The sequence below is a fragment of the Clupea harengus genome, chromosome 5, assembly GCF_900700415.2.
Source record: "Clupea harengus chromosome 5, Ch_v2.0.2, whole genome shotgun sequence".
Lineage (NCBI taxonomy): Eukaryota > Metazoa > Chordata > Actinopteri > Clupeiformes > Clupeidae > Clupea > Clupea harengus.
Genome location: NC_045156.1, coordinates 19,892,020 through 19,909,519, shown reverse-complemented (window position 1 = coordinate 19,909,519; position 17,500 = coordinate 19,892,020). Strand labels below are relative to the sequence as shown.

The following is a 17,500-nucleotide window of genomic DNA, read 5'->3' as shown; positions in this document are numbered from 1 at the left end:
CACGGGTCGCGTTCTTGCAAAATACACGCTTACACACACACACACACACACGCGCGCACACACACACACACACACACACACACACACACATATATTCATAACTAAGCATCACGTAAACATAAACTCGTTACTGTAGCCACAGATAAAAGGGTTGATGAATTATTTATAAATACACAATTACTTTTGCCCTGATCACTCAGTGCTGTAAATAACACTGAGATGAAGCTTCCTTGGAACATCAGTATAGACCCTGGTTGTGACGCACGCAGATTCCTATGGCAGGAAGTGGATTATATCACCATTGTTGCATCCAATAATGCTCCTAATTCCAACCCCTTTTGCCAAGGGAGTGTGTTTGCATCAAAGTTGCAGGCCATGAATTTCCATGCTCTCTCTTTTTGTTCCCAGATAATGCCACTGGGTAATGGCCTGTAAAAATCACAATAAAGATTTGGAGAATGACATGGTGGGTCGATAGCTCCACGCCTCCCATCGGGATGCTGCAACCATCGCAGCGAGCCTACATCAGGCTCTTGTTAGCATTGTCAAGTTGATGCAAAAGTTTTGACAGAATCTCTCTGATGCCCGGTATTACCATGGTGATATGAAGTGACTGATCTTTGGTCTTCCTCTCTTATTGAGTATGATAGTCTCAACTGCAGTGAACTAATATCTGTGTGTAGAGCCCACAAAGTCAATCCATAGCTAGCAAACTGATAAGCCAGTGAAGACCCTTCAATATGCAGATATTATATACATCATACCTATATGAATGGCTAGCTAAGTGCCTGGGCACGCTGGGCTTGAGGGGTGTGTTTTTAAGGGCCAGATCTGTACTTAATTGCTATTAGTAACTAGTGGTGGGCTAGTAGCACATAGTTTGGTGTCAGGCAGCCCACAGCTTCTATTCATTATGTGCTCAAAGCAATCATGGTCTATGTGTCCACAGTGGTTCAGGGGCTCAGCGTTATTGCCCCGCGTCCGAGCACTTCCCCAAGCAATATTTTCATCCCATCCTGTATGTGTGCTTTTCGGCACTGACTGAAGAAGACCAGATTTCAGCAAATGAATAAGAACCTGAAGTCCTTCCTGTACCTTTCATCTTTAATCTCTATTTACCAGCGTGTGTCAAAACATATTTGGAAGGTTTGTCAGAGGAAACGTAAACACCTATATGCCATTTCATTTGATCAGGGTTTCCTTTCAGTCAGAAATGTCTTTAAGTTTTTGCAAGTGTGTTCCATTTATTTAGGTCATGCATTTCACATGTACACACAATTACGAAACACCTAGGCCTTTGATAGTATTGTTTGGGCTGCACAGGTGTAATGCGATGTTTACATTAACCTACCACTCTGAGCTCACACAAGATGGTGACAGGTATCTTCGGTAACAGCTGGAGCCGCCGGATCTGTGCCAGATGGTAACCGGATCCTCTCGAGACTAAAGAGTCATCCACACCAACTATAACAAAAACTAAAACTGAAACGATATAGAGTGTCCACACTGACCAAAGACGAGGAAAGCCTCTCAGAAATATAATTCATGTTTTAATGTGATTCTGTTTGGCTGTCAGTGTTTTATCTTTCACACAAGCATTCTGAAAGGGGTGCTAAACGTCGTTTATCGTTGGAAGTGTGGATGACAATGTAAGCCATATGAGCTTTTCCTGTCCTGTTGAGAAGGACGATAAAAACCCTCTTAGGTTGCCTACGGACATGCACAATCTAAATAATTTGGTATGGCTATCACAGTAGATTTTCCCCTTCGTATCAAAGGGTTTGTTGCCAAATCTGAAAGTGGGAGCTGTCAACCGTCATATGAATGTGACCTTATTTTAAGTCCAGCCCTCCAGTAGATCAGGAGAGCCACACAGTATAGGCGGTGTAGGCTTGCAAAAGAAACATGGGCCAACCGATAAATCACTGACCGCTTTGACGACACGTACCCATCCTATTAACAAGCGCAGGATGGTCGTGTCTGCGTTGACTAAGACATAGTTTTGCGTATCCAGCTAAGGCAAAGGGTGAGAGGATAACGAAAATGAATTTAATGGAAATTACACTTAAAACATTTATGGGTTATTGGGTCTCAAGCTGTTTTCTTCTCCCTGTGCTCTTGATTGCCTGTAGGGCTGATTGGGTCTCTCTACTTGAAGAGACATGCAAACACACACACACAGCACACACACACAAATACAGACAGACACACAGCACTCTTTTGCATACACACACACACAGACACACAAATGTCCGTCGCAGTGGCACACTTCTTTAAGCAATGCGGCTCCAGTCCATGCTAATTATGTTGCTGTGATTCTGTCTAAACTTGCTCTTCCCTCAGAGGAGGGAGGGTGTAGGAGAGAAAGAGGGAGAGAAATGGAGAGAGAGAGATGGAGAGAGAGAGAGCCTGCAGCCGTGGGCTAAATGTATTCATCTCATTTGGAGCTGGGCTCGCCAGGAGGTGGGAGGAGGTGGTCTCCCGAGAGTGGGCTTGCTTATTTATTTATTTATTTGTTTGTTTATTTTCTTTATGTCCTCCCTCCTTCTTTTTCATTTTTAATGGTGACTGTCGGGAGCAGGCGGCCAGCATTCCACACGGCCATATTTCCATCTGACCATTAGCAGCAGCACAAAAGAGCAAAACACACACACACACACACACACACACACACACACACACACACACACACACACACACACACACACACAAACATGCTCACACACAACAGAGGGCTCTTTAGAAATGCACTGCTCCTTGTTGCAGAAGCAATGGGAGTGTCTTTGTGAGTGTAATACTCAGAAGAACAACAGGCTCACTCCTTCAACAGCAGCCATGGCACAAACCCGCTGGGCAACGTCCGAGAGCCGAGGCCAGACACGTGGCATCCAAGACATGTGGCACCGCTGAAACATCAAATCTGGCCGTGCACTTAACACTCCCGTCATCCATCACACATACATTAGCGAAACTCATATGCGAGGACCACATGGAACATTGGGCGCGGTGGATCTGATAGCCCGCTATAATTAGCTGTCTCTGAGAATCATTGTCTTAAGGCCCTCATTCTGCGTTGCACTGGGAGGTTGTTGAAGCTCCAGTGGCCATCGACGTGAGGCTTTTGCTCTTTTTTTTCTTCTACTCCCCAGGATTTGCTGCCACCAACAGGAGCTCAATGCGAGCCTGACACATGTAAAGTTAGATGCTGATTTAGTACGTGGCCAAGGTTGCGCCATTGATTTGTGTCCACGGCAATTTGATTTAAGCAGCGCACCCTTGTGAGGCATACTGAAGAGATCTGTCATGGCCTGACAGTGGCACAATGCGCCTCGTGATACACACTGTTTGTCAAGCAGCCATGTTTCACAAACAGACTGCACAGGGGACTGGGAATCTGGGGCTGTAAAGCAGTTTGACACTCCAGTCTCAGATCAATACAGTCAAACAAAAGATTGAGAGAGAAAGTATGGGGAGAGGGAGAGAGCGAGAAAGAGAAAGGGGGAAAGTATGGGGAGAGGGAGGATTTGCATGTATCTGGATTGATAATATTTTTGTTGAGGTTGTAGTGTTTTTTTTTCTTATAGATATGAGGTGTGCTGCTGTCAAATGTTTGCTCTGAAAATGGCGTATATGAGAGGGAAAATTGCCAGCAAGCTGCAATATAAATCTTGTTACAAATGGCAGTGTCCTTCAAGGCTGGCACGTGAATTAGGACAGGCTCATGTCTGTCCCAATCGACACTGCAATCCCTCTCTGAAACAGGAAGAAGGCAGTTGCCCCTCGTTAACTTCAAATGATCTCCCCTGGCCTCCTCGGCAACGGGGCTGTATGAATGGATGCGATTGGCGGGGCGAAGAACAAAAGAACAGATCTTGGCAAAAAAGACTCATGATAACTGGCACTGTGGAAAGTCAGAGGCTCATAGGTGACTGGGCTTTGGGATCCTCTCTTCAGGGTTTTTTTCTGCTGTACAGTTCAAACCTGGTAGGCCACTTAACTACTACTACTACTGAAAAATAAAAAGAAATAATAATAATAATAATAAAAGTATTTTGTAGAGTTGTCCACACTAATATGACAACCACAAGGACGGCACAGCTCGTGAGTTGAATGTGCTTTGACCCAGAAATCGATCTTGGTTCAGGAACAGCCCTGCTCTCTTCGGAGATAAATTGCTGGTTTGTTTTCCAGTATGCTTCTCAAGGCACCCCAGCCATTCCGTATCAAATGATACCATCATCTCACCTAATTCAGCTTAATGAGGTATTGAATTGCCAGAGCAAGAAGGCTAGTGGTGGAACTTCACAAATACGAAGGTGTATGAAATAGTGACTACAAATATTGATGTTTTGGACGTGGCTAAGCTAACACATTTCTACAGATATTTGTGTATTGACAAAGGTAAAGTTTATGAGCCATAGTCTGCCAAACCAGATTTTCAAACCCTGAGAGCCCATCATTTAATAATTCATGGCAAATTGGACACAGAACACACAGTAGAGGAATCCCGCCAAAAGCCACTTGCATCTGACGAACAGCACCGAAAGGTCAATTCCTGTAGGGACGGAGGAAAAGAACAAAAGAAATCTACTTAAGTGCTTTGCCCGTTGTCGAGCATCTGACACGAAACTACCGATTTCAAAGGTGAGAAGAAGTCTTGTAAAAATGGTCTCGCAGGGCCCGGTTTTCATGGGTGGGCAAAGCCTGTCACAGAGTACTCGGACTGGCAGTACAACTGACACCGTGAAATTTTAATGATATCACTGCACACGTTCAATAATGTTGTGGCCCACGCTTTGAGCAAAGGGCAGGTGTGTTACTGCACGGAAATGGCAATTCCATGTGAATGATGTGATGGGATATAATTTATACCACATATTGAAGATTCAGTCTTAGGTTTTAGTCAGTCAAGATCCAGGTTTTAATCTTATACAGTGGTGGCCAACCAAGGGAGACAAAGCCTGAACGTCCACTCATAGTTTCACCTCAGACTCGTCTGATTTATTCCTTGTAGGATTTGCTCTTAAAAGCTGAGTTTTAGGGGTGTTACCGTCTATTCAAATAAGCCCTGGAAAGAAAGCTTTGTCCCGACCTGGGGGGGGGAAGGTGAGACCAATGTCGCACCTCACTCCCCTGGTAAAAATCAAGTATATCCACCCAGGAACTGTTTACATGCTAGTTAAATCCAAATAAAAGTAACAATTATAACTAGGATCATAAGATCATTGAATTATTGACTATGGCATATTCTGATGATCTTATACCGGTCCCTTCAGATGTTACAGGAAGTGTGATGTTTTTGTGAAGATTTTCGGTGTACATAATAACTATAACTACATCTCATCTCAGTACTGCTTTGTGAAACTTTGACAAATCCTGTGACAAATATAGGATTTTTAAGACTGATACCAATATTGATATTTGGGTATTTAAAAATCTGAAAATGACATATTGGCCAATATTCATTTTAAACAGAAAAACATAACATAAGGATTTCCCCCAACATTTACCATAGAGATTGAAAAGTTCTGATCAAGAGAGGACATAATGCTGTTGTTGTTTTATCTAGTAGCCTAAAGAAAGGCTATCATTTAAAGACAATACATTATATAAGTACAGACATTTTTTGTTGTCTGATAGTTATAACCTAACACCTAATCTGTCACAGTGACTACTTTCAATCTGTTCACCTGTCCAGTTCATCCATTTTATTTCTATAGAAGCCACAAGAAAACATTTTTTCAGCCTCTTTTTGTTAGTTAGTTTTGCAAGCCCTTCATTGCAGACCAAGACTATGTAATAACACTCGTGGTTTGTTGGACATGGCAGTACGCAGCCTAAAAACACTTCCAACTGGAAGGAGATCATGTCCAAATCTGTATTAGTTGGTTTTTTTACTCAAGCAATGCTTCAATTTGATATGATTATTATCAAAACAATGGCATTACCAATCAGTCTTATCAACAGCAACCTAGTCGCTACGTTTAGCTGTCCCTGAGTCCAAGCAGAGCTACACAGAATGGAGTGGTGGCTTCAGAATTAAACGATGCTCAAAATAGATACTGAAATGCCAGCAATCAAATGTCACACTTGGGTGAATGTGCCCCTCTGGTAACACATGCATCTCATCGCTTACCTACCACGCCTAAGTCTACCACGATAAATGTTTCATAATGGCAACTACATTTTTAAAAAGGAAGAACGCACTCACATTTAAAGTTTCAGACCAAAGCTTAGTTAAGGAAGTTCATTTATAATTGAACCCTACAGCACTCTTGAGAGCTTACATTGTTTTTATTTGTCAAATTTAAAGGGAATGGTTTTTAATATTTAATCTCATATTCTAACTCAAAACAGTACTGGGATCGCATTCAAATATTATTATTGACAAAAAAATGAGATGTCCATGTTCTTGCTTTAACTTCAGATGTGAGTGCCATCGCATTCTAGTGTGTTCCTATTTAAAGTAGCCTTTGTTAGTCTGTCTAAAGGGTTACAGTTATTATTTATTCCCCGACCAATCGATTTGATGTGTATGTCCATAATAGGAATGGAGGGAGTAAATGGAAGGTCTTCACCAGTTGTGGCCTTTGCGCGTCGTCTCGAGTCACCCTTCAGACTCCTATCGCTCTCAGTCACAACAATTGAAAATCTAAAACAAGAAAGAGACTTTGATCTGAGTAGTGTCTGAAGGGCAGGTACAGTATAATTGTCTCCCCAGCGTTTGCAGAAAGCAGACTCATTAAGATTTACCAAAGAGAGGGGTAAGCATGCGTAGATCAGAGGATGATAGACCACACTGTCTTCCTCAGCAATGCGTCAGTTGTTGACTTTTTTGACTGACTGCCTCTGCCATTCCTACGATGGCTACATCATTTAATCTAAACCTACCACGATCATGGATCATTTACCATGGATTTTTGCTTTCCACGCTGGTAGATAAGAAATATGGTCTTGAGAACCAATTTCAAACACTGCTGATTTTTGGATTTTCTTTTTCTTTTTTTCAGGAAAGCAACGGCTTAAGCAACACGTGAGCAGAATTAATTACTTCACCCTCCAAATGTGACTGCTCCAGCTATATTGCATTTTATAGTTTGTTGAATTCTCAAAGTTGGTTGAAGGTGTTCCAACTGCAAGCTGCAGAGCTCATGTGAACAGGTTTCCCTTTTTTCCTGTAGTATAGTGAGCTGTGCGAGAGAGGCTAATCATTGCCATGGCGTGCAATCCAATTTGTGTCCATGTCTTTTTCTTGCATTTTGATGCCTGCATCTTCCTGTTAACACTGCACTTAGTGACGGCGAGTGGGAGGAAATCCTAATAGAGACGGGAAAGAGAGAGACAGAGGCAAGGCTTATCTGGAGCACCAGAGGACCCGGGCCCACACACGCCAGCGTGCCAGTGATTCCCCTCCTCTGCAAACACACACACACACATACACAGCCAACACGCCAGTGTGCCAGTGATTCCCCTCCCCTACACAAACACACACACACACACACACACACACACACACACACACACACACACACACACAGCATAGCCTTGTGAAGGTTAGGCTCCTTGAGCCACTGGCAAGTCAGATATTCATGACCTTTTAGTTTTAGTTTGTTGTCTCCACACAGGAGGTGCCGTGTATGTGAGCGACGATGCCTTCCCGATCACGTCTGATTTAATTTCCACCCTATGGCAATGAAATGCAAAGGCGTTGTGCCACTTGACTAGCCATCATGGGATTAGTGTGTGTGTGTTTGAGTGTGTGTGTGTGTGAAAATGTGTGTGCGAGCTGTCGCTGGTATACAGCTTGCATGTACACTTTTGTCCTCCGCAAATGTAGCTTGTGTGTCTGCCGCTGTGCCCCCCATAACGCTATCACACACACACTTGGATATGACTATCTGTCCTTGCATGCGATTGTTATCAGCAGATAGCAGTGCAGATATGACCTTGTGCTCGAGGCAGGTACTGTGGGGTGACTGCCGGCTATATTAAGATAATAAATCATGCCCTGGCCCACTCTTATGTCATTCCACACCGGAGTCAGGCATTGTCATCCATGCCATATCAACAATCATATTTTGAATATCTCCGAGCGGTTGCTTATTCACTATAATAACTAGGGGGAGGGGGGACTAAAAAGAAATGAAAGAGACATGAAACTGGGAATGTGCAGGTAGTTGTAGCCCTCTTTATTTCCACTCAGCACAGCTCTGGCACTCATCTTCTGGCAGAATACGATGCTTCCCACTCTCTCTCTCTCTCTCTCTCTCCCTCTATCCCTCTCTCTCTCTCTCTCTCTTTTTATCTCCCTCTCTCTCTCTTCTCGTCTCCTCTCTCCAGCCTCTGCCCTGTGCTCATCTTCCTCTTTGATCTCTCAATTGGCTTCCGTCTCGTGTGTTTGGCTAGAAATTAGGCAGGAAGCTCCCCCCCCCCCCCCCCCTTGCACATCAGTAAGGCTCAGAAGAGCCACGAGGCAAAAGCAAGATCTCAAGTGTGTGTCTGTGTGTGTGTGTCTGCATCTGCGTGTGCATTTGTGTGTGTCTGCATGTACGTGCATGTGTATGTGCATGCTTGTGTGCCTTTTGACATAAATCAGAGGGTTGCCACACCAACAAGGGGCACATATAAAACAGAACCCCCCCCCCCCCATCACCTCCCCTCCTCCCTAGGCTCCCTCAGAGCCACGCTGGCTCCCGGCTGAGTGGAGCTGCCACGGGGGTAGGCTAGGCTCCTCTATGCCCTGTTCCTTTCATCTGCCGAAGGGGCTTCGAGCCTGCTGTTAGTTCCAGATATTTCCGTCTGCAGTCGCACCACAGCAGAGTTTAGACAGAGGTGGCTGGCAGAGAGGGCGGCTCGGTTAGCAGTAAGAAGGATTTAGCACCCTTCCTCAGGCAGTTTTACCACCACCCCCCCCACCCCCAACACACACCCCCAACACACACACACACACACACACACATCACACACACACACACATCACACACACACTTGTAATGCCATCACACCCTGTCTCAAAGGCTTGAAGCACCTGCCAGAGCTAATTCGGAGGAGTGAGGGGATGCTATACAGGTGCACGCAAATTTAGCCACAGACGTGCTCTCACATATGCTGCCTCTCCCTCTTTCAATCTGTTTCTTTGTGTGTGCGAGTCTCTCCCTCCCTCTCACTCCATCTCTCTCTCTCTCGATCTCTATCTCTCCCTCCCTCCCTCTCACTCCATCTCTCATCAGGCAGAGAGCTCTTATGTGTGGAGCCATTCGACGCTCTGTGATGAGGGTGGCACAGAAACACAGGGAATAGCAATTAGATGTTTATTCTGTGCCCCCCCTCCCCAAATTCTCCTCTCCCCACTCCCCCCTCCTCGCTGTTCCATTTTTACATCTCCCTCTTTTTTGTATTCTCTCCATTTCCCTTTTATCTGCCTTCCCCCTCTCCATCCTTTTAGCCCTTTAGTCTACCACACACTCTCTCTCTTTCTCTCTCCCTCTGTCTCTCTCGCAGTCTTTATTTGTCTGTCTCAGTAATCACACACACACACACATGCAGTCATTCCAGCCCAGAGATCTAGTAGGGACTCACTGACACAGAGGCAGCCATTAGCAGACAGAGAGTAAGAGTTGAAGGCAATATCGCTCTTGATTTTTTTTTTCTTTTAAAGACTCACAAACCTAATAATTACAGCTAATAATGACCTCATAGATGGCAGTGGGAGCCTCTAAAGCCAGTCTAATAAGGAACCCGCTCTCTCCTCCTCAGCCTTCCTCTCTATCACCCGTGCTTTTGCTTTAATCCTCAGCTGTGAACCTAGGCTGATATGCAGGCACGCACACACACACACACACACACACACACACACACACACACGCAAATCCAGAAACACACACTCTCACACCATGCTTTAATTGAATTGAAAGGAGGGTATTTCCACATGTGAGAGAGTGTTTACAAGCTGCGCCCATCCAGTGGAGGTCGTTACATTGTTTATCGTGAAAAATGGCCAAGTGTAATTATTTACTGCGCTGTTTGCTCGCGCCGCTTCTCATTCCAGCCCCAAATCCCCGGAGTTGCTCTCGAGACCTGAAAGAAGAGTGTGTCTGCATGTGTGTGCGAGGGTGGGGGGGGGGATCCCATTTATTTTGCCTTTTGTTGTGCTGTAATCGTTACAAGGATAATGATGGTTCTGTGCTTCTTACATCAGATTAAACCTTGTGAGGGGGGGAAGAAGGCGCAGATGTGTTAGATACCATTCTACTCGGCACATTATTCGACGCTTGTTGTGCCTCTGTAATGAGAACATGTTGCAAACCTTATGGCTCCGACGCAAAAATGTGTTTTTTTTTCTTGGGCATAGCGGACAATGGGTCCGAAATGCACTTTGCTCTCCGTGTGTGAAGTGCTGGCAATTAAGTAGGTTGCTGTAATTAAATCTGATGTATGCATGGCTGTCCCTGAGGGTTTAATAAATAATCAGATACCGAGCAGGGACAACACCCACACATCTGTACCCACAAATGCATCACTGGGTGTCTTTGAGTCATGAAATTGAAAATGAGAGATAGAGAGAGAGGAAGAGATAGAGGGAGGGTAGGAGGAAGAGAGAGGGAGACAAAGAGATCATATAAATAAGGGACCCAATGAGGTGTGTTGAGTCGACAATACCAGACGACCTTGAGTCCAGCTTTGGCTGGCAGCAAAGAAGACAGCTTTCACAGCAGCGTGTGGATACAGCTCCCATGTTTAGATGGAGATATAGCTAGATATACATATTATAGCATTTAACAGTCAAAGAAATGCTCCAGGGACCCACAGTCCCACATTTCGAAACAACACAAATCACTGTGAGGTTTTTATTTCTCTCTCTTGTTTCACTGCCTTTTCCTCACCGAGGAAAGCACGGATGTAGACTTAACAAACAGCTGAGAAACAAATTGATTGTCTGCTTCAGAGTTTCAGCCACTTGGAAGTCAGTTTTCGGTTTTTACAAAGACACCCAAGGAAATAGGGGAAACGAGCTGAAAGTTTTGAAAATCTACAGTATACCATGTAATCACCTCATCTCTAGGCCCAAACTTTCCCGCTCCGCGTGGGTGGGGAGGGGGGCAGGAGGAAAGAAGACGGTGGTCGGGGGAAGAGAAATTAGCAATGTTTGAAGAGAGCCGTAAAGAGGATTTGCTGGGAGTTAAATAGCAGAGTGTGTGAGGATCAGTGGAATGATGTCTTCATCTGACTGGGTGACTCTAGCACAATGCTGGATTAGTGCCCACACACTGAGCTGAGTCAACAGGACTCTCCCACTGTTCAACACACACAAAACGGGACTCTGACGGACTTTTTTAGGTACCCTACAAATTGATAACTTTTTACCTTTCGCCGTTGCCTGCAGAAGAATGACGTTTGATCTTCGTGATGATAGTGTATATATTTGGCTTATATTTGCTTTCTTTTTTTTTTTTCGTTTTGTGCTTTATTGCTTAAACGTTATTGCTGAGAATAGCGAGTTCTGTGGCCGTGTTGAGGACCATATGGACGTGCCCTTGTGGAAAATGTCATTTCAGCGGCACTTCCCGCAGCTCCTTGTGCCAGTTTCACACAACGTTGATGAGGACCAGCCAAAATTGCCTCTTCAGAAGCAGCGGTCAGCACTGTCCACGCCACCCCCCCCCCCCCCCCCCCCCCCACACCTCCTAGCGGCCATAATCATCATCATCCACCCACCTCTTAGTCACCAGGCCCCGGCCTCCTGCTTCCCTCAAAGTCAGCGGCAGTAATGAGCCCAGCTGATCACCAGTCAGGGGAGGGCAGCTGCTCAACCCCCAACACTCAGATCTGCACAGTGACACACACAAACACACATACACACACACACACACACAGACAGACACACACACACTTACACACACACACACACACACACACACACACACACACAGACAGAAGGAGGGAGGGAGAGAAGGGGCGGGAGGGAGGAGTGGCGTGACACATGAGACTCTCTCCTCCACCAGATCTCCCTATCTTTTTCTCTCTCTCATTCACAAACACTCTCTTTCACTCACTCTCTTTCTCTCTCATCTCAGCTGTGGGCGAACCGCAGCAAGGCTCAGAGCAATAGGGGGGGGGGGGGGGGGAGGCGAGGGAGGAGAGAATGGAAGGGGAAGTGAGAAATGACTTGTGTTATTTGCAGAGATGTGGATGTTGATGTGTGCGTGCATGGTGTGTGTGGGCGCAGGTACATGCCTTTGTATGTTTTCTCAGATACCTTGAAGTGCCTTATATGTCACACACACACACACACACACACACACACACACACACACACACACACACACACACCCTGATTGTTGCCAGTTTTTATCGCCCACCTAAGGCCTTAATAGCATGTCAAAAGCAGTTTTATGTCGGTGTATTGATCAGATCTGGCCTCTCCCTCACAGCTCTGTTCACGGAGGTGCCCCATGACATCGTGACGGAGAGCGGCCAGGATGTGGAGATGGCCTGCTCTTTCAGGGGAGCCGGCTCACCCTCCGTCTCCCTGGAGATACAGTGGTGGTATATCCGCAATCACAAGGAGTGGACGGAGAAAGCTGCCTGGACCAGCAATCAGGTAAGAGAGGGTGGTGCTTGTGTTTGCCACATAACCAGCAGAGATTCTAGTGGTGTTAGCAAATCCAGTGGTGGTACCACAAACTCAGATGAGCCACAAGAGCTACTTAGCCAATTCATTTGGATTTAGTCAAGAAGCAGTGTGACATTAACACAAGTACATTGTGTCCATGCATAGAAGAGGAACAATTTACACCACATTTACACCCCTGTGAAACTGTCAAGGTGACAGTTGTGTAATATGGTGGCAATGGAAGATGCCATGGTGATGGCAACTATTCTATGCTATGGCTGAATTAATTAAATCAATTACAGTTTTTCTCGATTGCTTTGGCACATTTTTCCATTCACTGTTTACTTTTGCAAAACAGCACAAACACAGCCCTTAACAGAAGCTGAAATGACCAAAACACTGTATGATGTTTTCAGAATGACACCACTTTCTCAAAACGTATCACACACCCATTAAAACCAAACATTTCCATCAAAACCTACAATTTGTGCTCAATTGAAAATGTATGTTTTCTCATTTATTTAACAATGGATAACAAAATTCAAACTACAGCTATCAATATCAACCTCTGTAACCATCACTTCAACTTTTGTGCAACACCCTCACAGTATTGACTATTTTACCACTGCCAACATACTACAATTTGGGTTTTGCACTGAACACTCTTACTTAGGGAATATACTGTCAGAAAGTATTTGAAATCTGAAAATTTGTATACAGTAAAATATTGTAGTTCTTTTTTTGTATTGCTAAACACTATACAATATATTCTAAACAAGGACCTGTCAACACCATTGATTTACATTTGCTCTACTGTGTACAAAATGGCAAACATTCTGACACAAAAATATTTATTGCAGTCATTTTTTCACATTACATGTATATTCTGTAAGAAGTCAAAATTACAGGTTTCAATATACAGTAAAAAGGTCAAATCTGTTCTGCAGTGAACATTCTCCCCCTGCCACCAGTGTGGGCCAGTGTGTTGATTCTGTAAAAATAGTGTAATAGGCTATAAATACTGTAAATATAAAGTAATCAGAATTCGTTGTAAATTACTTTAGTGAAACTACATATACATTGTATTGTGGCAACACACTTTACAAAAGTATAGAAATGGTTGTTGCCAAGAGTGCAAATACAGTGAAATACAGTACGGTACATTGACTGTAAAGGCCAGCAAAGTGTCATTGTCATTGCCGAACGTACAAACAATTGATGCAACAGTATGACGGCTCAGGTTTGGCTGAACCCTTTGGCCAGCCTCTCTCATGGAGAGGTCATGATTGACTATGTGATCAATGACTCTTGCCCTAATTTCATTAGAGCATCTTACACGAATGCCACGTCCCTGACAGGGGCCCCTCTACCTCTACCACGACCTCTTCCTTGTCCTCGTCCTGGTCCTTGCTGAGGTTGTTGGTTGTTGGTGGCTCCTCGAAACATGCTTGGTATCAACTTCAATCTATTGACCTCTTTTAGAGGTTGAGAACTACTTGATTAGTTTTGCACAGAGAGTTCACACAGGTGCTGACAATATTTAGAATATAGAGAGCAGTTTCAGTAGGCTGCTACTAAGTGTCTGCAATGTGTTGACATGGTTATTCAATTAGGTTTTGTGTCTTTCTCTGAGAAGTGTGTTAACTGTTTTGAAAAGTGTGTTAACACTCAAAGACATTTGTGTGAAAGCAATGAGAAATAGTTAACCCATTCGCCAGAGAAGACTCTTGCTGTGCAAAGTAGATGTGAGCATTAGATGAAGGTGACCCATGATTCGCTAAATGTGTGAAAACAATCGAGAAAAACTGTAAAACGATTCATATTGTGGCAATTCTTGTAACTAGGAGGCAAACTGTTTAGACAGTATGTGTAAGGTGAGTAGTGAATGTAATTTGATCTCAAATATAAATAAGTATATGATGGAACCGCATATTGATGTTTTCCTGGCCTGATTTGTTGTTGCATGGTGGTTCTTGTGTGAGCATATAAATGCTCATATAGGGGACTGATGGAACTGCAAAATAGCTATTCTACTGTTGTTCTGTATCATTTGTATCTTTAACATATATTGATGTTTCCTGCTCTGATTGGCTGTTGCATGGTGGTTTTTGTGTGAGCATATAAATGCTCATATAGGGGACTGATGGAACTGGAAATATTGCTATTCTGTTGTTGTAAGACATTAACTCCTTATGTTGTATCTGCAACTCATTTTGGATGTGTACTCTGTCTGTTTCACTGAGACCTGAACAAGTGGCTTGTGAACCCTCCCCCCCCCAGATAGGCTCCTTCCTGCTAAGACCCTTTGTGCCATGGTATCACCCCCCTCCCCCCATAGGTGAACCCCTCACCCCACTGTCTCCCCCTTCCTCTCACCTAAAGGGTGTGGTCATCCCCTCTCCTATTGTATTCTACCTGACTGAAATGTATAAATGCCTACACATTCTGCTATCAGGCCTTGCTCTGAGCACCAAGCTGAGAAGGGGTCTCCACGCCGAAAATAAACTACAGAAACCTGACTTCAACTCTCCGGTCCCTTCTTCAACTTAAGCGTGCTTATCGATTCCGTCATATAACACATATTTAGGTAAAATCCCATGGTGTTTGTCCCGGTGCACTGCTGAAGGAGATTGTGTGCACACACTCTGACTCATAGAAGATGCCATGGTGATGGCCATAGTCACTGTGCTCGCTGACTATTCGACTGACTATTCAACCTTTTTATTAAGTTAAAACAGTTTAAAACCAATGAAGCTAGAGCCCATCTTTAGGTAAATCCCCATTGTGTTTGATCAGGCACACTGCTGAAGGAGACTGTGTAGACAGACTCTCATTCAGACGGGCAGGGATGGATCAGCCAGTTGCCGTTCCTGCGCAGCTCGGCGGTGGGTGGGCCCGGTTCATAGATCTTGACAGATGATTGGACGCGAGCCAGTGTGGCTCCATCAGTAGCTCTGAAGGCCAACTCCAAGGACTTAAAACTTGATTCGGGCCGCCACTGGGAAAGAGTTCAGCGAGATGACGAGTGGCACGCATACCGTAGCTGAATCAGGTGTTCAGTTCAAAAACAAAAACAACGCTTGCAGCTTTCCATTTCACATTTGGCACCTGAAACAATAAACACCATACGCCTACCAATGATCTAGAATCTTCTCATACCCTTTAGCCATATGCTTAAAAGAATTGTCACATATTTGAAGTATGAGCCATTAGAGGTGCTTGAAATTGGGCCGGGAGTGTCGGCAGATTCTCGGGAACCTGCCCCAGTTACCCCTGGAGGACCCGTTTCACTTATGACACCCTCTGCCTCAACGGGACATCCAGAGGCAGCAGCCGACGAAGGTTCGGGCTGGCAGAGGAGTGCACAGTAACGTAGGAGTGCGCCGTTAAGTGGTGCTAAATTATGAAACACTCCAGAAAGGAAATACAGTGTCATCAGCCCCTCCAGCGCGGAGAATAAAGACTAATTACGGCTTTGGCTGGGAATCTTTAAGCACAGATGAAGCCTCTCCACATTACGGGGAGCTGGCAGGTTTGTCCCCAGGTAAGGAATAGAGAGCGCCCTGCTGTGTTAACACAATGTAATTAGTATCAATGGAAAGAAATGGATTTAGACTATATCCCCGGAATGTGTTATTAAACGCGGCCTACTGAAATGAAAGGCTTTGTTATATTTGCCCTGTATTTTTTGTGTATGCCCCTAAGCATGATGGGAATGAGCAATGGGCCTCGGACCTTGACGTTGTCTATCTCGCTCTCTCTCTCTCTCTCTGGTGCGCACACTCTAATTCTCTGTCTCTCTCTCTCTCTCTCTCTCTCTCTTTTTACATTTTATTTAGGTGGTGCCCTTGGAGGAAATGGTGAAGGATGCCACCAAAATCAGTGTGAGTTTTAATAAGCAACAAAGAGGAAGCATAAACAATAACACTTTCAAAGCTGCAATTCATTTACAGTGGCTATGCCCTCATCACCTTGAGTACTACTACTGTTAATATGGTTCATATCTTGATAGTTTAATTCACAATAAAGCTTATTCTTTACAGGGAATTTAACTGTATATGATGTCCAAAGACATGATGATATGTCTGATTGTTGCTTGACAGTTGACAGTGTCAGTTGACAGTTTCCAAAAATAACATTATTCATAAAAATACACGTCCATGACTTCTACCTAGTAATATAAAAAATAAGGACTTATTATTGGCATTATTCTGAATTAGCACCAATTTTTTCAATGTTTCAATGATTTGCCTTCTACTCTACTCTACTAATAGTTTTCACTGGGATTTAATTTCTAATTCCTACTAACTTTTTGTGCCTTACTTAATATTGTCTGTAGTTTTGATTCTCTCCATGCCTGTTTGTTGTGCACAGGTGGTTAAGGTAGCTGGCAGCAACATCTCCCACAAGCTGCGACTCTCCAAAGTGAAGATGACGGACGAAGGAACCTACGAGTGTCGCGTGATTGACTTCAGCGACAGCCACATCCAGCACCACCGTGTCCGCGCCTACCTCCAAGTTCAACCCCCCGGGGAGAGGAAGGCCCACACCCCCCGCGACAAGCAGCAGCACGAGGGGGACGACCAGCTGCATCAGGAGGACCAACACCCACACCCGCACATGCACCCGGGCAACCAGCAGCAGCTCCAGGGGGACCATCAGCCCCACAAAGAGAGCCACCACGCCCACGCCGGCGAGCAGAAGCTGCACCATGGCGACCAGAAGCTGCACCATGGCGACCAGCTCCACCAGGAAGACCAGCGGCTCCACGCCGGCAGCCATCACAAGAAAGAGGAGGAGTCCAGGAAGCGGCCAGCGCACAACCACCAATCAGAGGGCAAGGAGATGAAAAGACGCTCTGTGGAAGGAGCCAGTGATTGCACTACT

At 44.8% G+C, this 17,500-nt stretch overlaps 1 protein-coding gene across 1 annotated transcript in view; it reads left to right on the top strand.

The window, feature by feature from the left end:
- vstm2l (V-set and transmembrane domain containing 2 like) overlaps positions 1 to 17,500 on the top strand; it is a 23,617-nt gene that overhangs the window by 5,537 nt on the left and 580 nt on the right. The window contains exons 2-4 of the mRNA XM_012829308.3: positions 12,432 to 12,601; positions 16,453 to 16,497; positions 16,988 to 17,500. The exon at positions 16,988 to 17,500 is cut by the window's right edge and continues 580 nt beyond it. Coding sequence (XP_012684762.1) covers positions 12,432 to 12,601; positions 16,453 to 16,497; positions 16,988 to 17,500 — 728 coding nt within the window. The remainder of the gene's footprint in view (positions 1 to 12,431; positions 12,602 to 16,452; positions 16,498 to 16,987) is intronic.